The sequence below is a fragment of the Pongo pygmaeus genome, chromosome 2, assembly GCF_028885625.2.
Source record: "Pongo pygmaeus isolate AG05252 chromosome 2, NHGRI_mPonPyg2-v2.0_pri, whole genome shotgun sequence".
In the NCBI taxonomy this organism is placed as follows: Eukaryota; Metazoa; Chordata; class Mammalia; order Primates; family Hominidae; genus Pongo; species Pongo pygmaeus.
Window position 1 is genome coordinate 126,465,709 of NC_085930.1, and position 20,652 is coordinate 126,486,360.

At 35.6% G+C, this 20,652-nt stretch overlaps 1 protein-coding gene across 6 annotated transcripts in view; it reads left to right on the forward strand.

Annotated features, from left to right (window-relative positions):
• SLC4A7 (solute carrier family 4 member 7) overlaps positions 1 to 20,652 on the forward strand; it is a 110,943-nt gene that overhangs the window by 73,346 nt on the left and 16,945 nt on the right. For all 6 annotated transcript variants that reach the window (XM_054479788.2, XM_054479787.2, XM_054479793.2 and 3 more), the window contains 10 exons: positions 722 to 896; positions 5,341 to 5,474; positions 6,919 to 7,164; positions 9,434 to 9,539; positions 11,951 to 12,112; positions 12,507 to 12,620; positions 15,215 to 15,376; positions 15,561 to 15,812; positions 18,514 to 18,582; positions 20,230 to 20,403. In XM_054479788.2, the coding sequence (XP_054335763.1) occupies positions 722 to 896; positions 5,341 to 5,474; positions 6,919 to 7,164; positions 9,434 to 9,539; positions 11,951 to 12,112; positions 12,507 to 12,620; positions 15,215 to 15,376; positions 15,561 to 15,812; positions 18,514 to 18,582; positions 20,230 to 20,403 (1,594 nt within the window). The remainder of the gene's footprint in view (positions 1 to 721; positions 897 to 5,340; positions 5,475 to 6,918; positions 7,165 to 9,433; positions 9,540 to 11,950; positions 12,113 to 12,506; positions 12,621 to 15,214; positions 15,377 to 15,560; positions 15,813 to 18,513; positions 18,583 to 20,229; positions 20,404 to 20,652) is intronic.

A 20,652-nucleotide genomic window follows, 5' to 3' on the forward strand; every position in this document is an offset into this window, starting at 1 on the left:
ATTGGAATGTCTTCAAGTTAGATGTATCCAAAAGACTAATTGTTAAAAATGTTGAAGTGGTACGGCTTTGATGTACAAACAGATTTTTAATCTACTAATTGAAACCTGTTTTATTAATGTACATATTAGTTTGTCTACATACACAGTAAATTAAATATACTGAAATGGTTTTTAGGGATTTTTTCCCCCTTTTATATGATTGAAGTACTAGTTTTAAAAGTTTTTAAAGTTATTGAATTCATACTACTTGTGCATCTAAGCACAACGTACTACATTTATATTAAAGTGTATTTGGATAATAATTGCCTTCCTCGTATTTGTGATTGTTGCCTTTAAGATTTTAATATAGACAATTGATAGAATTGCTTATGCACATTTTCATAAATGGGTTGTTGGGTTTTGTTTATTTTGTTATACCTTGCCTTGCACATTTGTATCCAAAATTACATTTACTCATATAAAATCATTTGCCTGCAGTCTTTTCATTATATAGTCCGTAAAATACATATATTTGTCTCTTAATGAAATATAACATTCCTCTATCATTAGATTAGATTAAGTGAGTGTATCTTCTGTAATTTTTATTATAAGTTAAATTGGATTTAACATTTTGTTGACAAAACACCTAGGCACCAGCAGTTTTGTGTAGCCCATAGTTTTAGTTTGAACTAGCTAGAATCCTCTAGTGTACAGTTTGACGAGTTTCGTCTCACCTATTTAGGCTTTTTGGTGGTTTGATACTTGACATCAAAAGGAAAGCACCTTTTTTCTTGAGTGACTTCAAGGATGCATTAAGCCTGCAGTGCCTGGCCTCGATTCTTTTCCTATACTGTGCCTGTATGTCTCCTGTAATCACTTTTGGAGGGCTGCTTGGAGAAGCTACAGAAGGCAGAATAGTGAGTACAAAGATTGGTAGTGGCCAGGCTCTTAGCTCTTCAGAGGCAAGTGTCTGTATGCATTTGTCTCACTATTCATACTTTTATTTGAAGAGTCTACCCACAGCATGATTAACGTGACCCAAAGCAGACTTTCCCCAAAGGTAATTGCTGTGGAAAACATGGGGAAGCCATTTGAACAGAAGATGCACAGTTGAGGTAAAAAAAAATTTAAAAAAAGTTTACTTTGGCTTGCTGGATGAATGGTTTTATAAATTGAGTAAAAGGCTTGGATTGTCTTTTGAGGTGGGGTGGACTGGGAGAAGACAACAGTTGAACTGATTCTGGGTGGGTCATGGGGGTTTTTATCAGTGGGGCTACTTCATATCCTGTAAGGTATCATAGGATTAGTTAGAGCCACATGATGAATATTAACTCCTCAGTCCTGGCTGGTAGGCCTAGACTCGACTGGAAGAATAGAACATAATTATGGAAACTGTGGCTTTTTGAAGTGGCATTTAATTTTGCTGTTATTAAATCTATGTGAAAATAGCTAAAACTTTTATTTGGAAAATATAATTGAAAGCTTCATCCATTCTTTGATATCACTAAAATGAAAGTTTTTATGTTTTCCTGTTCCTGGTTATACTGTATTCAGAGCTATGGTGCTTTGTAAAATCTTGAAAGGCATTTCTTTGTTGTTGTTGATATGCATTTTAATGGCATTTAAATGAGACGATTTGTAATTCTTAAGTGCATTTTACTTAATTGTATTTATTCTTGGGAGAACATTCATTTTTTTATAGATCAAAGGTTAAAAAATAACCAAAGCTAAGGCATGATAATTATCGAATTAAAATATTTCATGATCTAAACATGAAATAAACCTAACAACTGAAATTTTCTTTCAATTCTGAATTTATTTTGGATTATGTAAAATCTTTTTACCTTAGTCTTTAATCATTGTATCAAAGGTCCATATTTTTAGTAAGTTGCTTTATGTGCTGTCACAAATTGTGCATGTCACTCTGCTAGTCCCTACGGAAGTGTGTTTTTTCTGTTACCATCATGGAATTGCTGCCTCTTTGTCCGTGGACTGTCATTCATTACCTGCCCATCTAATCTTACTATTTGATACCTTGTACATGTGACAATGTGTTTGGCATTGGAGGACTATAGATAAGTGTAAGAAGAGCCAGTATCTCCTGTCCTCAAGGATTCTAAGTGAAAAAAGTGAAAAAGACAAAAGTGATTAAGTGAAAAAGACAAAATAGTATATACATAGTGCTTTGCCACACATGAGTGAGATAAAGGAAGAGCTGTAGGATTAGAAGTAATAGAAATAGAGGAAGCAGAAATACTATAGAAGAAAATGATAAGGATATGTATTAGTTATCAGGTGCTTTATTAGAACTTCAGGTGGAAATGGAGATATTAGGAGATACGGTCCCAGAGTGTGTAGAGTGGTGAGGAGGAAATGTAAAGATTGGGAATTGTTTATATAGGAGTTAAGGTTGAAATAGAATAGAGGAAGTTAACAAGAAAGATAATTTACAGGGAGAGAAGGAGAGGGAAAAAGTGTGAAATTACTCAGATTTATGGAATGAAGGAGGGATGGGATGGAGGAGGAAAATGATTCCAGCAAGTTAGACACACAGACCTAGAAGAGGAATCAGAATGATGAAATTCTGTGAAAACCAAACTAGAGGTTTTGAGGCGGGAAGATTAGCAGGAGTATTTGATGATTTGAAAGGGTAGTATAGTAGAGAAGGTGTATTTATAGGTGTGTGAGGGGAAGGTAAGGCTAGGTAGGCCTTCTGATGGGTACAATGGAAACTTCTGAATGTGAGAATGAGGTAGGCAGGCAGTGTAATAGGCTGTGATTTTTTTTTTTTTTTTTTTTTTGAGGCGGAGTCTCGCTCCGTCACCAGGCTGGAGTGCAGTGGCGCGATCTCAGCTCACTGCAACCTCCGCTTCTCGGGTTCAAGCAATTCTCCTGCCTCAGTCTCCTGAGTAGCTGGGACTACAGGGGCCCACCATCACGCCCGGCTAATTTTTGTATTTTTAGTAGAGACGGGGTTTCATCATGTTGGTCAGGCTGGTCTCGATAACGTGACCTCGTGATCTGCCCACCTCAGCCTCCCAAAGTGCTGGGATTACAGGCATGAGCCACCGTGCCCAGCCAGGCTGTGATTTCTTTATGGGAAAAGACAGGTAACAGTATGTCAGTGAACATAGAAACAGTTCAAAAATTAGGAAAAAAAAAAAGGTCTTCATATGGCAATATCTGCTTTTCAACCCAAGATTAGGAGAGGGGAACCTTAATTTTATACCCATTTGCCTGTATTAATGTCTTTTTTGACATCTCCTTGCTTCGTGTCTCAATGTTTTGCTTTCTTTCTCTGTATGTATACCATTTAGACATTTTGTTCCTTTGTTTCTGCTTTTTGTTTTTTTGAGACAGGGTCTCACTGTGTCACTCAGGCTAGAGTGCAGTGACATGATCTCGGCTCTCTGTAGTTTTGACCTCACTGGACTTCCCTCATAACCTCCGGAGTAGCTGGGACTATAGGCGTGTACCACCACGCCTAGCTAATTTTTTGTATTTTTTTGTAGAGACCAGGTTTTGCCATGTTGCCCAGGCTGGTCTTGAACTCCTGGGCTCAAACAATCCACCCACCTCGGCTTCCCAAAGTGCTGGTGTTATAGATGTGAGCCACGGTGCCTGGCCCATTTTTTCCCTTTGACTTAAGCTCTACATAAATTCATTCCTAAATATGCTTATTGTAATTGAACTAAGGATTTTATGATGGCTTAGCAGTGTCTTCTAAGAACAAACATTTTTCTCCACAGACAAGAAAACAAATTTAGCCCATATAATTAACAAATGTGTCATTAACATGGACACTTCTCCTTTATGTTGCCAAAAGATAAATTTATCTTTGTGTTTGATCCTGTTTTTATTCTAATAGTTGAATTATACTTTCATTGCATACTGTTATTTTGTGATTTTTGATTTTGGAAGATGCTGTTCTAGCTGATGATGAGAATTGCTACCCATTCGTTGACCATATTCTGTGTGCCAGACACCATGCTTGCTAGGTGTTTCTGCAAATACTATTTATGTTCTAGTTAGCATCACCCCCATTTCAAAGTGAGAAAGCTTAGGCTTAGAAAGGTTAAGATATGGCCATGGCTGAACACCTAGTAGTAGTCAGTCTTCCCACTGGAAATCTAGTTTCGGAAGCCCTCGTCTTTGCCTGTTGCTGCGCTGCCTCTCATTTCAGCAGGATTGTTTCTTACGAGCTTCTTTTCTCCTTCTCTACCAATTAATGGGCTGGCTTTTCTGGATAGTACATTCCAGTTGGCCTTGATGTTTGTATATGGTAAACTGTTCTTTCCTTACTTTCTGATTCTTTCCCCCTTTTTCTAGTGGCATAGCTAATCATCTGATAGCCTAATTAGTTAGAATGTAATGGTGGTGGTTGTACAAAATTAGTGTACTAACTTTGATTTAAATTCTCTTAGTCTTTCATTTTCTCTATCTTTTCTTGTCAAACTTTAGTGATACTTTGTCATTTATGGTTGCTATAAGTTTTTTTGAGGAGATTTTTCTCATTTATTTTGTTCAGTATTTCAGTTTTGATAATTGATTAAGCCTATCATATTAGACTTTGATAATTGATAATTAGGCTTTGATAATTGATTAAGCCTATCATATTAGGTTAATTTCTTTAAAATATGTGGAAAGTTTTGCTCTTTAGAAAGCAGTTTGAGAAAGATAGTCACATGTTGATTTATCACCTATTCGAAAGATCTTTTTATAGCAGTTCTTTTTTGTAGCACCACATTATTTACTACTTTTTATTTTTAAAATGAACTATTTCAGCCATATAAAAGTATTCAAAATAATGCATATCCTTCTGTACTCACAGACTTAAGAAATAAAACATAGATAGATAAAGTTGAAGCCCTTGTGTGTGTCTCTCCCATTTACTCTTTGCTCCTTTCATCCCACAGCACAGGTTGAGTATCCCTTATCTGAAATGCTTGGAACCAGGAGTAGTTCAGATTTTGGATTTTTTTTAGGATTATACTTCTGGTTGAACATCCTTAATCTGAAATCTGAAGTGCTCTAATGAGCATTTCCTTTTGAGTGTCGTATTGGCACTCAAAAAGTTTGGAGTGTGGAGTTTTGGATTAGGGATACTCAACCTGTATTGAGTTTTGAATTAAGGATGATCACAAAAGTTTCTTTTTAATATGCCAAAAGAAAGCATTTTTTCTTGTGTATTTAAAATGTGTTTGTAATTTTTTATATTTTAAATTAAAAACTCAAAGTGGTGTTGGTTTTATAACTGCTTGATGGGTATTTTTATTTTCCAGATGTCTTACATGTATTATAGTAGGTTAGAGAAATATTTATGATGTATTGCTTTTATTCATTTCTTTTTTCCTTAAACAGAGTGCAATAGAGTCTCTTTTTGGAGCATCATTAACTGGGATTGCCTATTCATTGTTTGCTGGGCAACCTCTAACAATATTGGGGAGCACAGGTCCAGTTCTAGTGTTTGAAAAAATTTTATATAAATTCTGCAGGTAAGTAATAGCCCTCTCTACTTATCACATGTGTTATATATGAAATTGTTTATTAACTTAGAAGGGAATTATTTAATTGCTGAAAAGTAATTTGGTCGGTATATGCATTCTCATTATTTTTGAGCTACTGTATGATTGACCATACTCTGGCGCCTTCCATTCTTAATCTAGTAACTTGGAGATGAAGAAAATAAGATTGTCCTTGAGTATAAAATCAGTGGATTTGAATGCTGATAAGCAGATCACTTGAGGGCTAAATACAAATCCTTTGTGCTAACAAATTTAAATCAGTAAGAAGGTGTTAATCTGAATTGGGTTGAAGCAATCAGAGTGAAGTGTCAGTTTCCACTGGTGAGGTTGTTCACACTGTAGAAATGAATATAGGGTACTGTAGCTGTTAGACTTTGAATTCAGCATGGCTAATACTGTTCCTTATTTTATTTATTTATGTATTTATTTATTTGAGACTGAATCTCACTCTGTTGCCCAGGCTGGAGTGCAGTGGTGCCATCTTGATTCACTGCAGCCTCTGCCTCCCAGGTTCAAGTGATTCTCCTGCCTCAGCCTCCCAAGTGGCTGGGATTACTGGCGCTGCCACCACATCTGGCTAATTGTTGTATTTTCAGTAGAGATAGGGTTTAACCATGTTGGCCAGGCTGGTCTCGAACTGACCTCAAGTGATCCACCTGCCTCAGCCTCCCCAAGTTTGGGATTACAGGCGTGAGCCACTGCGCCCAGCCTCTAGTACTCTTCCTTTTGTGACATAAATGAAGTTTGTATATTTTAGTTTGAAACAACTTGATGCTATTACATATTTGATGGATCCAGCTCTCTTTTTCTGATTCTGTACTCACTAAACAAGCTTAATCTGATTCCAGTCTGGCATGCCACATAGACTAATAGAGAATGCAGTGACCCGAAGTATAGATTCTGGTAGTAATTTCTTGAAGTTTAAAATAAGAAATCACTTTCTGTGGTGATAATGGTGGGAGAGGAGGGTAGTGGTAGTGATGGTAATGATGTTGGAGCTGGTTACTGTATTGATACATATGACATCTGGATCTTTAGAGGGAGTAAGATGCAATTGTTTTTTCATACAGACACCATACCTGTCATTTACTCATAACTGATTTATAAAGTGAGCTGTAATGATTTTGAAATATTTATCGCCTAATAGATTTTCACTGTAAATCTTTTATATAAGTGTAATAAACTATTAATAATAATAATTAATTTATTAATAATAAATCTATTAATAAGCTAGTCTTCAGTTGAAGCAGAAAAAGATATAGAGTTTTCTCTAGTTGTTATTTTGTCATTCTGTAATTCATTCTCTTTTAGGAATCATGTTTTCATGCTGTTCCCATTGTTTGCTATGAAAAATTTTAGGTACAAATACTATTGCACATATGTTTATCATATTCATATTTTTCTTTCTAAACAGAGATTATCAACTTTCTTATCTGTCTTTAAGAACCAGTATTGGTCTGTGGACTTCTTTTTTGTGCATTGTTTTGGTTGCAACAGATGCAAGCAGCCTTGTGTGTTATATTACTCGATTTACAGAAGAGGCTTTTGCAGCCCTTATTTGCATCATATTCATCTATGAGGCTTTGGAGAAGCTCTTTGATTTAGGGGAAACATATGCATTTAATATGCACAACAACTTAGATAAACTGACCAGCTACTCGTAAGTATTTCTCTTTTCTCCTAATATTAAAATGTGTTTTTACAGAGATGTCAGAGCCTCAGAAAATGAATTTTTTTGCAGTGTGATAGTGTAACTAGCTATAACTACTTAACTAGCCATGTGATAGTGACATGGTTGTTTCAGATGAGATTTTGTCACAGCATTCAATGAACAAAAATCTAGTTGATTAAATTCAGTATTTTTTGTTCACTGAAATAGCTTATTCACATGTGTATGTTTTGGTCTTCTCTTTGAATTGGATTGGCCAGTTTAAATTTGATTGGCAACTGATCCACTATATATTTGAATCAGGCAATTATTACATTGGATCTTATATTCTTTAAATCCTAGATGTATAATAGAATGTAGACTATATTTTTTTTATATTTTTCAAATTTTGCATCTTCATTAATATTTTTGAAGCTTGATTTTTTTTTTTGGAGGATGGAGTCTCTTTCTGTTGCCCAGGCTGGAGTGCAGTGCCACAATCTCAGCTAACTGCAGCCTCTGCCTCCCATGTTCAAGTGATCTTCCTGCCTCAGTCCCCCAGTAGCTGGCATTACAGGCATGTATCACCGTGCCTGGCTAATTTTTGTGTTTTTAGTGGAGACAGAGTTTCGCCATGTTGGCCAGGCTGGTCTCAAACTCCTGACCTCAGGTGATCCACCTGCCTTGGCCTCCCAAAGTGCTGGGATTACAGGCGTGAGCCACTGCACCCGGCTGAAGCTTGATAATTTTTACTGAAAGTTATTTCAATACATTCAATATGTGTTTTCGTTTTGATAAAAAAGTGCAATGAAAATCTTTTTAAATTCTAGAATAAAGTAGGATTTGAAAAGAAATGTGTAATAGTTACAAAAGTTTGGCAAGTATATTCAATAAGTGTAAAATAGGCTTTTAAAAGTAGACATATTTAAGTAGATGCCTTTATTTGCTGTCTTTAGCAGTTGCACTTGGTGTAAATGTGGAACTGCATTTGATTGATTTACAGGGAAAAATATGGTTACCAAAAGACACAAAAGGATACAGCTTTTCTTTTTCTACCTACCTAAGCCCCAGATACATGTACTTACCCCTTTTGTTCATTCGTTCTTCCCCCGCTGCCTTTCCTTGCACACTCTCAACTTTGACAGACAGAATAAAGAGGGTATGAAAATTCCTGTAAGACATTGACCTATTTGAATATACTAGTGACACTATGATGCCGAATCTATTATATACTATCTTCTTTCCTCTTAGAAGCTTTAATTAAAAAAATTTTTTTTTATCTTTCTTTCCTTGCCTTTTGCTTCTTTGACCTTTATAAAGCATGACTTTTATGGTTAGTGTCAGCCAGTCAGAGCAGTGTTTCCTTCTGGTTAACTGGGTAATTGCATGTGAATTACATTTATTTGGCCAACATTCTGTGAGCGTCTGCAGGTACTGTGTTAGGAGTATTGCCTAATTTATATTATAAATTTATATTTGTAGTGTTACTTATTCACATCATAGCCCCTTTTGAGTATGAAGAAGCTGATGGCCTTGGAGGTTAAAACTTGCCTTAGGTCAGTCATCTACTAAAAGCGCCTGGATGGACTCCAAAGTCTGTCTTCTTGCCTTTTCTCAAACAGTTCATAATCTAGTTTGGAACATTCATGATTATTACTTTTCATCTTTTAAGTCTGTATTTAAAAGTTTCTTTGCTTACGTGTGTTCTAGCTTTAGGCGATTGAAATAGTTCTGGATATGAACTGAACTCTGATTTCCTTATGACTCTCATAGTCCTGTCCTGATGAGAAACTATTTTTTATTTATTTAAGAGTGAGCCTTAAGATCAACAAAGGGTGACTGTGAGTAGGTAGGGCTTGTCAGTTATAAAGAATTAATGGTAGTATAACTTATTGGGAATTATACGTGCTATGGGGGAGTGGGGGAGACAGCAGTAACTGCTATGGAGGTTGAGTAGATAAGCTTTAGTGGAGACTAATCTTGCTAAACATGGTGGAATCATCTCAGATTTTTAAGTAAAATAGTGCCCCCGCCAAGGACATAACTAGCTTCATTAACTAAACATTTTGATATTTGTATTGGTTTTATTTTATTTCTATAACCCAAACTTTATTCCATTCTGATGTATTTTGTTTCTGATGTATTTTTCACTTTCTAGTCTCCATGCTTCGCAATGTGGGAAAAAAAGAAGTTAAAAACTACCACATTGTATAATTGATTTAGTAAAATGTAAGCATGAAATTCAGGATCCTTAAAAATGTATCCTACTCTAATTTCTCAGATGTGTGTGTACTGAACCTCCTAACCCCAGCAATGAAACTCTAGCACAATGGAAGAAAGAGAATATAACAGCACACAATATTTCCTGGAGAAATCTTACTGTTTCTGTGAGTATATTTTGAAATAAAGGGTTTTGTAATAGATATTGACCTGGTTCTTTTAGCTTTTTCTAATTAGACATCCATTTTCTTCATGATTGATGGATCGGTAGTATGTTTTCAGAATGTAGTGTTGTTTTGACCAGATAGCAGTTGCCACTTTTTTATGTATCATGCGCTCGAAAGTGTAGGCTGAAAAGAATGAAACTGGCACGAGAGATAAAGGTGGATTATATTTGACTTCCAAGATATGAACAGTATAAAGATGTGAATATACTTCTGTTTTCTATTTCTACCTAGATTGATACGTTCAAAGGAAGTGTTTACTGGGCCTGTGGCTACATATACTGTACTTTACAATATTTTATATCCACGTGTCCTGCCTTTTTATCTGTTCATCTGCTCCATCGACAGCTTATTTAGATCATGAAGTGCTGTGTTAACGTCCTAAATGTCTAAGTTAACCTTGTCTAACTCATCAAGACTAGTCTGGGTCGAACATTTAGGGAAGAGAAAGGAAAAAGAATTAAAAACATGTAATGAACACCTACTGTGTGCTGAATACTATTACAGATGTTTGTGTTCTGTTGGGAGAATATTGTCCTAATCCTAGAATATTTATTTTTGACATTTCCAAGCCTGGGAGTTAGAAATAAAGATGTAGTTTGCCAGTAGTTAGAATTAAGACTAAGATCCCTTGAGCTACCATTGTGCTTTTTATATCGTATAAGTAACTGTAGGTCATTCCTTTCTCACTAAAGGTGATAGTTAGTTCCTAACTATATAATTTGAAGGATATTATCTGAAATTTTATCCCACTGATAATTTAAGGCTGTATTGTCCAGTACAGTAGCCATTAGCCGCATGTGTCTATTTAAACTTAAGATTAATTAAAAGTTTAGTTTTTCAGTTAACTAGCCACATTTCAGGTGTTCAGTCAATTCAGGTGACTACTGGCTTCTGTATTTCCATTATTTCTGTGATGGAAATGTTATATTATCTGCATCATCTAATATATCTATTGGGCAGTGCTGATTTAAAGCAGTAAAAATTGCCAGGCATGGTGGTTCACACCATAGCACTCTGGGAGGAACAAGGCAGGAGTATTGCTAGAGGCCAGGAGTTAGAGACCAGCCTGGGCAACATAGCAAGGCACCATCTCTACAAAAATTAAAAAATTACCCTGGTATGGTGACTCACACCTGTAGCTAACTTACTGGGAGGCTAAGGAGGGAGAATCACTTGCGCCCAGGAGTTGGAGATTACAGTGAGCTGTGATAGCATCACTGCTCACCAGCCTGGGCAACAGAATGAGACCCTGTCTCTAAAAACAGATAAAAGAAAAAACATAGATTCATGCTTTACTATTTTATATTTAAAAAGTCATTTTTGTTAAGGAAGTGGTATAGTTAATAGAGGTGTTCAAATGAAAGTGATGTGTTACAAAGAATTCATTTCATGATGGGTCAGATGTCTTGATATCTAGATATAAGTGTTTTCATGTTATCCCAAAGGGCCATGCAGGGTGGGTTTTTTTGTTTTTCTGGTAATGACATAGCTTTTATTTTCATGATCCATGGAATGGATTAGGTTTACTAATCTCAGCACATGGCATGTGAAAATAATGGAACATTTAACTATTTTTCTTTGGGTACAACTGACTTGTTTTGTTAAAATGAGCTTCATTAGATTATAAGTAAGAAAAAGGAGAACTTTAGTGGCATGTGCTTCTGTTAATCTCTGGTTGCCTTTCAGTTATTTTTTTTTCCCTAAAGGAAAATGAAGTCAGTAGTTTCTATAATTGCATTTTATTATGCTATATTATTACATTACTGATTTTATTAATGGAAATATTTTAACGTTCATTTTACTGCTTATGATCCCTGTGCTTTTAGTCTGAAGGTACTGAATCAAGTCAGAGAAGCTAAACACAATTTTTATTACTGATGTTAATTTAGGTACTGTAGCCATCTCTTATCCAGCATCATAAAAGAGCGTAGTATTAATTTTCTATCTGCTGCTTTTGTTTTAAACCACTTGTTCAGAAACAAAAGAAAAGCGGTAAAATTGTGGACAAGCAAGAATGTAGAAGAAACATTTCACAAATAATACTCACTACGAGGCTTTCACTATAGGGAATATGGAATTGAAAGAAAGGGGTATATGAAGTGACTTGGCAAAATACTGTATTTTAGTGATTGAGATGCACGTATTTTTCAAATTATAATATCTTGAACTCAGGATATATATTACAATTAGTTGTTAGCGTGTTATAGTTGACTGGACAATGTTTTTTCTTTATAAGGAATACGAAGTAATGGTGCCTCTTAAAATCAATTGCATCTTACGAGTCAATGAAGCTCATAATAATTTATTAAATAAGAATCCCCCATTCTCTTTTTCTTTCTCCTTTTTTCCAGGAATGTAAAAAACTTCATGGTGTATTCTTAGGGTCAGCTTGTGGTCATCATGGACCTTATATTCCAGATGTGCTCTTTTGGTGTGTCATCTTGTTTTTCACAACATTTTTTCTGTCTTCATTCCTCAAGCAATTTAAGACCAAGCGTTACTTTCCTACCAAGGTAACTGTGATATAATTTTGGAATTCTGGTAATATTCATATTTTTGGTTTTTATTTCCTTGGTTTATTTCAAAACAGTAATATATTTTTTGAAGTTAATACTCCATGCCAACTGGTTAATAAAGAAGTTATTCATAGTGAAAAATGTATATTACGTGCCTGAGCTCACAGTAGGAAGATGATGGTACCATAAGAGTTGCTAGGTTAGGTGTGAAATGTATTTCTTATATTTTTGGAAAGAATTAAATATAAATGTATTCCACTGTTAACATTGTCACTAGTTAAAACCTCCATTTGTACATTGTAGTGACAATTTTATCAATAAAAGATGTGAATTATTTAGAAAGAACACATAGTATTTCTGTGTTTATATTAACATAATCCCTTTAACACAGGTGCGATCGACAATCAGTGATTTTGCTGTATTTCTCACAATAGTAATAATGGTTACAATTGACTACCTTGTAGGAGTTCCATCTCCTAAACTTCATGTTCCTGAAAAATTTGAGGTAAGGATTAAAACAAGTGGCTATTTGTTACTTGGGAATACCATACTACTTTAAAGCAAGATACTATTTTCTCAGTAGTTATTGTTTTAAAAGTATGTAGTCTCTTTGAAGGGCTGATGCTTTGAAAGGAAATAATTTATATGTGTTTTTCATATGTATATAAACAATGACAATATGGACAGAAAAGAGACATGTGAACTTAAAAGTATCAGTGCTGGTCCATTAGAGAGAGTGAATGAAAATATTTGTGGTAAGATGTAGGGAGCCATTAAAAAAAAAAAGTCTTTGCTCTCCTACCTGGAGTTCTTGCTGTACCTTCCAGGGAGAAGGAAACACCCTTTATTCTTCTATAAAGAAGTAACCCAGGCCAGGTGCAGTGGCTTGTGCCTGTAATCCCAGCACTTTGGGAGGCCGAGGCGGGTGGATCACTTGAGATCAGGAGTTCAAGACCAGCCTGGCCAACATGGTGAAACCCCGTCTCTACTAAAAATACAAAAATTAGCCAGGTGTGGTGGCGGGTGCCTGTAATCCCGCTACTCGGGAGGCTGAGGCAGGAGAATCGCTTGAACCTGGGAGGCGGAGGTTGCAGTGAGCTGAAACCATGCCATTGCACTCCAGACTGGGCAATAAGAGACGAACTCCATCTCAAAAAAAAAAGTAACCTAAAATTGAATTTTCTAGGAGTGGCAGAAGGGGTCTAGTTAAATTTCTAGAAGGGTAATATATCTGACAGTAGTTGGAAAGTTCCATGTAACAATTTCCAGTAGCATAAGGAGAAAACAAAATGTGTTCTATAAGAAAAATGCTATTTGAGCTGAGCATCCATTTCAATTTTCTGCTTTCATTAGCAGATTTGAATATATTCATTTTCCTTCTGCTCTGTTTTTGTTTTCTTCCATCCTCCTTTGCTTATGCTAAAAGGAAAGACATTGTGAATAGGGTCACTGGTTATAATTAGTTTAACAAGTTATATGACTTCTTTCAGAAGCAGCTGGTTTAAAGGGGATCCAAAATAAGGAATATAATGAAGATCATTTTATTTTATATTATAAAATCTAATTTTATAATATTGCACTGAGACCAAAAAATGTTATTTTTAAAACCAGTGGTCTTTAAAGTAGGGTACACAGGTGGGAAATGATCTGCCAACAATTTTTAGAAAGTCTATGTTTTTAACATAAAAATACGAAAATATTAAACTTTCAGTTTATTTTATGAGAATATATAAATAAGTGAAACTATGAATTTATATTGGTTCAAAACGTGATGTACTTTCCTGTAATCCTGGCCTAAGTTCCTTATTCTGATTCTTAAATATGTCCTTGTTATTTATTTACTGATATGGCTTTCAGGTAATAGGCTGATTTCAAGGGGCATAAAATATACTTGAGGAAACAAATCAAGGAACTCTTAAGAGTAAATGGCATTGTATAAGTAGAATAAAATATTTTTATTCATACACAACATTGAGTGTGAGGTAGTTTAATATATATTAGTGTGGAAAGATTGAATTACCTGAACTTTGAAAGTATTAAATTTCCCTTTTATATTGACAAATGTTTTCATGAAGAAGAAACAAGCTTAATACCAAGTTGAGATAATAAAAACATTTGTTTAGGTTTCAATATATGCAGTATTCTCCCAAACATACTACACTCTCTTGATCTTTAAAAAAAAAATTGCTATAAAATAAATTTTACATTGTACTGTCAAAATGTATTAGTATCTCATAAAGTGCCAGATTTTTGTTAGTAGTTCCTTTGGAAATACCATGTATTGAGGACCAGTTCTGATTTAGTACTGACCCTGTCAAAATCACTAAGTCTGCAGGACTAAACTAAAGCAGTTTAGTTTAGGAGTTTAGTAGATAGATTGATTTCACCTTATATGAATTATGCAGGAACATGTGGAAATGACATTCCAGTTTGCTTATCAATTTCTACATAACAAACTTTTGAATAACAGCCCTTTATTTGTTTATAATTATGTGGCAGTTGAGACTAGACTTAGCTGGTTTGTGGTCTGCTCTATGGGGTGCAGTCATCAATGGAGGCAATATGCCTTCATTCATGTCTGAGGCCTCAGCTCAGATGGATGAAACAGCTGGAATAGTTGCCTGGGGAAACGCCTCCGACACCCACTACCATATAGACTATATTGAGGATAGTCTTATAGTCTTATCCTCAAGAAAGCTTATTTAGGCTTACTCAACAGTGTAGTAATCTCAGGGTTCAAAGCAGGTTAGAGAAGAAGCTGCAAGGTTCTTTAAGGTTAAGACTTAGAAATCACATAGTGTCACTTTGGCCTTATTCTGTGGGTTAAAGTAAGTCACAGGGTCATCCTGGTTTCAGGGAGGAAGGAAGCAGACTCCACCTCTAGGTGGAAAGATTGACTGAGTCATATGGCAGGAGGTATAATTGTAGGGATAGGAAGAATTACTGTGGCCATCTTTGAAAATAATTCACCATATAGTTCTAGATTTAAGTTATTTCCCATTCCTTGGTATTTCTTGGAACAGATCAAGTCTATGTTACGGAAATTTAGTGCAATACAGCAAGGAGACTTTTTGAAAATTATTTTTAATTTTTTAACAGCCTACTCATCCAGAGAGAGGGTGGATCATAAGCCCACTGGGAGATAATCCTTGGTGGACCTTATTAATAGCTGCTATTCCTGCTTTGCTTTGTACCATTCTCATCTTTATGGATCAACAAATCACAGCTGTAATTATAAACAGAAAGGAACACAAATTGAAGGTAATTTTAGAATTTTGCCTTAAGCATTGTGATTCTTCAAGGGTTTGAGCTGTTTTCGTAATGATTAGAACATTAAAAGATGTAAGATGAAAATTAGCTTCTTCCCTCTTTATAATAAGTGTAGAATTTTAAATTGAGGGAACAATTTAGACTTACAGATATTTATGTTCATTTCACTTTTCAGAAAGGAGCTGGCTATCACCTTGATTTGCTCATGGTTGGCGTTATGTTGGGAGTTTGCTCTGTCATGGGACTTCCATGGTTTGTGGCTGCAACAGTGTTGTCAATAAGTCATGTCAACAGCTTAAAAGTTGAATCTGAATGTTCTGCTCCAGGGGAACAACCCAAGTTTTTGGGAATTCGTGAACAGCGGGTTACAGGGCTAATGATTTTTATTCTAATGGGCCTCTCTGTGTTCATGACTTCAGTCCTAAAGGTAAAATTTCTTTATTGCAGTGTTTTACAATCTTATTATAACATTTATACTTAGTTATGTGAACATGAAACATTAAAATATACTTAAAATACCTAAAATTAGGTTTGTTTTCCACAGTTTACTTGGGAAATAATTTCATTAGGTTTTTAGTATAGCAAGCATTTCAGTGGTAAGCTGTATGTATTTTTAAAATAATGTATGCCAGGTGTAGTGGCTTACGCCTGTAATCCCAGCACTTTGGGAGGCCAAGGCAGGAGGATTGCTTGGGGCCAGGTGTTCAAGACCAGCCTGGGCAACATAATGAGACCCTGTCTCTATAAAAGTAAAAATAATTAGCCAGGTATGGTGGCGTGCTCCCGTGGTCCCAGCTACTCAGGAGGCTGAGGTGGGAGGATCGCTTAAACCTGGGAGGTCAAGGCTGCAGTGAGCCGTGATTGGGCCACTGCACTCCAACCTGGGTGACAAAGTGAGATCCTGTCTCAAAAAACAAAAATTATAATATGGCAAATATATGTATAAAACACTCATAAATAAAAGTATTTGTGGGGGAGGGGAAATGACCTCAGTGATTTTTAAGAGTATAAAGGAGTCTTGAGACCACAGAGTTTGAGAGCTGCTGACCTAAAGTTGTGTCTTTCACCTATGACTCCATCCTCATTCTGTCTTCCGTCACATCCCTCTTGTTGGCTTTTAATTTTAATTTTATTATTATTATAAAAGTTATTAACATTTACATTTTGTGCTATGATGATAATTAAGCCTTCCTTGCATCTCCTGTAAGTTAGATTATAGAAATTTAAACCCTCTGGGAACACAGAAATGATATTACGATGGTATTTGCTGAGGACTAAGCAGTGTGATTGTGAGGACTAAGCAGTGTGAGTTGCCTGCAGGGAGGCAGAAATATACTCTATTTTACTCCAGCCCAAGCCTGAAGACCAAATAAGTCTTTCTAATATCTGTTACCTTCCGTTACTGTAAAAAATTGTATGTGCAGGTTCCCCTTTTTCTTGTATTCATTTTTTGTATTGATAAATTCTTTTTACACATGGTACCATTAGTGGTGAACTTATTGGGAGTTCTTGCATATTTCAAAATGTCTCTATTTACCTCAACATTTGATCCATAGTTAGATGTTCAAAATAGTTTTCTTTTGGATCTTAAAGTCATTGTTTTCTAGAGACCAATTTTCTAATGAGAAATCTGAAATCTATTTGGTTTTTGTACTTTTATGGAGACCTTTTCTGTCTTTAAGATAAACCAAAAAAATTTTTTTTAACTTCTGTTTTTGTGAAATCTCATTCAGATACTTAGGGAGTCAGTTAGGGGCTTTTCATTTACCCTGCTTAGTCTCTGTTAGTTTCCTCAAGAAACTTGTGCCTTCTGCTGTGAGAATTTTCTTCCCGTTTACTTCCCTTTTGTCTATTGTCTCTGTTACAAATTTCTTCAACTCCAGCTAAACAGATCTCAGACCTTTTGGATTTGTTCTAATATTCTTATCCCTCCTCCCCCTTGCTATTAAAGAAAATTTCCTCCTTTTTTCATATCATTATATTGGTCTTCAGTCTTATGAAAATTATTACTACAAAATTTTAGTTATTTTGATATTTATAGATTTAATTTTCACCAGCTTTTCCCATTCTTATTTCTTTTTCCTAGCATTTTTTTTTCTTTTTTCTTTTGAGACAGAGTCCCACTCCATCACCCAGGCTGGAGTGCAGTGGCATGATCTTGGCTCACTGCAACCCCTGCCTCCTGGATTCAAATGATTCTTGGCCTCAGCCTCCTGAGTAGCTGGGACTACAGGCACGTGCCACCATGCCCAGCTAATTTTTGTGTTTTTGGTAGAGATGGTGGTTTCACCATGTTAGGCAGGTTGGTCTCGAACTTATGGCCTCAAGTGATCTGCCCGCCTCAGCCTCCCAAAATGCTGAGATTACAGGCATTGCTTAGATTTTTTAAAATATGTCTGCTTCATAAATTGTTTTCTTTTTTTCCAGTGTCCTTAGAAAGACACGCTAGGTTGTTTAGAAGAGATGTAGTAGATGTGGTTTTCCTATGTAGTTTTTTAATTTGTTTTTCCTTATAGTACACTTCTCCCTTAGGTCAGAGTGCTTTTTGTGGTTTTTGAGTAAATGGATGGGCTCTGTTAATAGCCAGACTTTCTTGCAGGATGAATAGGTGTGAACTGTGTAGACAGTTTGGGATCGTCATAACTGCCAAAGTAGTAAGGATTTTATTTTGGAGGTGGATTTTACTTACTATGTTCAGTAAAGGCTACTGCTTAATATTCAGTGCAGCAGGTAGTGATAGCAATGATAATGGTTGTCACTTTTTGTGTGCTTAATATGTATCAGGTGCTTTTCTGAGTGTTTTATGTATTTGAAGTCATTGACTCTTCACAGCAATCTGATATAGAAACTGAGGTACAGAAAATTAAGTTTGACTTAAAACTAAGTCTGACTGCAGTACCCCTGATCTTAAGTGAACATACTCCCTTTTTAGGAAGCAACTTGTAGAAGATGAGTCATTTTTCAAGCAGGTTATTGTATATTAGCAATTTTCTTATGTGTGGAAATGTTAGGTCGGTCTAATCCTCATGATTGAAAAATCTTTTAATTCTAGCCCTATAATTACTCACTGATTATGTTTTTGTTTACTTACTACTCATGAGTTCTAATTGTGGTCATTTTATTTACAGTTTATTCCGATGCCTGTTCTGTATGGTGTTTTCCTTTATATGGGAGTTTCCTCATTAAAAGGAATCCAGGCAAGTTTTAAGTATTTAATGATTTTCTATAGAAACTTGATAATTTTAAGTATGCAAAGATTGTTTTAATGATGGTAGTGATTTATTCTCAACTCTGACATTTTGAGGGGAGGTTAGTTTTCTAACTGATGACTTCAGACATTTGCCAAGTGATTGTTTGCTTACTGCACATTTTTTCCTCCAGAGAGTGAGATCATGAGCTGACATGGTCCTTACCTATTTTTAATTGAAGCCAATGAAAAGCCCTGTAACTCAATAAAGACTAGTATAGTGAGAGGGAGGATCAAAAGGATTGTATTGAAAAAAAGGTTTGGTACTTAAAAAGGTAGATATTAGTTTCCTATAAAAATAGCAAGACCCGCCATTTGTGTAACACAATACAGCTTATGAAGCCTAGCACATACATCATTTTGTGATCCTCAAAACACTAACCAGTTGGGAGAGAGGAAAGGAAGAAATCCTAATATAAATCAGGAAACAGAAATAGAAGGACTTATTGAAGATTATTAGCTAAGCCAGTGATTTCATTATTTTGTTTTGTTTTAATAGTTACTGGGAAACAACCTAATAAAACTTCTTAAGATTTGTACTAATGTAATTTTAGTATAAAACATTTAGGCTGGCTATCGTGACTCATGTCTGTTATCCCAACACTCTGAAAGCCTGAGGCAGGAGTATCACCTGAGGCCAGGAGTTTGAGACCAGCCTGGACCACACAGTGAGATCCTACCTCTACAAAACCTTTAAGAATTAGCCGGCTGTGGTGGTGTGTACTTGTAGTGCTGGCTACTCAGGAGGCTGAGGTAGAAGGATTGCTTGAGCCCAGGAGTTTGAGGCTGCTGTGAGCTGTGGTCATGCCACTGCATTCCAGCCTGGGTGACAGAGTGAGACCCTGTCTCAAAAAAACAAAACAAAACAAACAAACACACACACAAAAAAACGATCATAAAGCACAGTTAGCACTACATGACCACCTCTTCTCATGGAAAGGATGTTGTCTAAAGTTTCCAACTCATAGGCTAGTGGCAAGAAAGCACTTTATTTTTTCAACACCATCCAGGATCTACTCTTCACTGGTCAAGAAATTATTTCCTTATCTCACCTGATTTTTAAGAGTTTTGTGAGATGATTAGGGCTGATCTTATTCACAGTGTGTTAATGAGGAAATTAAAGCTCAAAAAGATGAAGGCATTTGCTCAGTTTTATTCTCAATTAGTGAAGAATTGTAATTGTTATCTCAAGTTATTTTCTGGTTAGATTTGGAAAGAACCTTAGAAGTCACTCAGATTGTTCTTTTGTCGTGCACATTAGAAAACAAGTTCAAAGAGATAAATGACTTGTGCATTCGATTATAGCAGATAAGTTTATCTAGATATTTTAATACTCTGAATTAAACATTTTGGCTTGAGTTTTCTGATTAAATTAATTACAGCAGTGCAAGTGGTTGCTTGCTTCCCACCTGCCACCGCCCCCCCCCACCCCCCTTTGGATCCAGAGAATCCTTGCTGTAACATTCTCCTGTACTATCAGAAAATGTCAAGGAAGTTACAATTTAATACACAAAATCCTGAAGTTGAGTATAGATTCTTCTCCTAAATAGCAGAAATATTTTATTGAAAACTTCTTTGTTTTTTATTCTATATGTAGTTATTTGACCGTATAAAATTATTTGGAATGCCTGCTAAGCATCAGCCTGATTTGATATACCTCCGTTATGTGCCGCTCTGGAAGGTCCATATTTTCACAGTCATTCAGCTTACTTGTTTGGTCCTTTTATGGGTGATAAAAGTTTCAGCTGCTGCAGTGGTTTTTCCCATGATGGTAAGATTTCTTCAGACTTATTTTGTCACTAATTAATAATATGTTTACAGTAATTTTTTATTAATATTTATAATTGACTTTGAGAAAAGGAATAATGTGTTTTAAGTACCTTAGGTGTTTGAAAATGTGAATTAGCTGTTACTAGATACAAACCAGTTGTTTCCCAGCCTCCATTTTAGTATTTTGTAAATTTTTGTTTGTTTTGCTTTTTAGTCCTTAGGCTATAAGACTCGGTTTTGTATTTTTAAA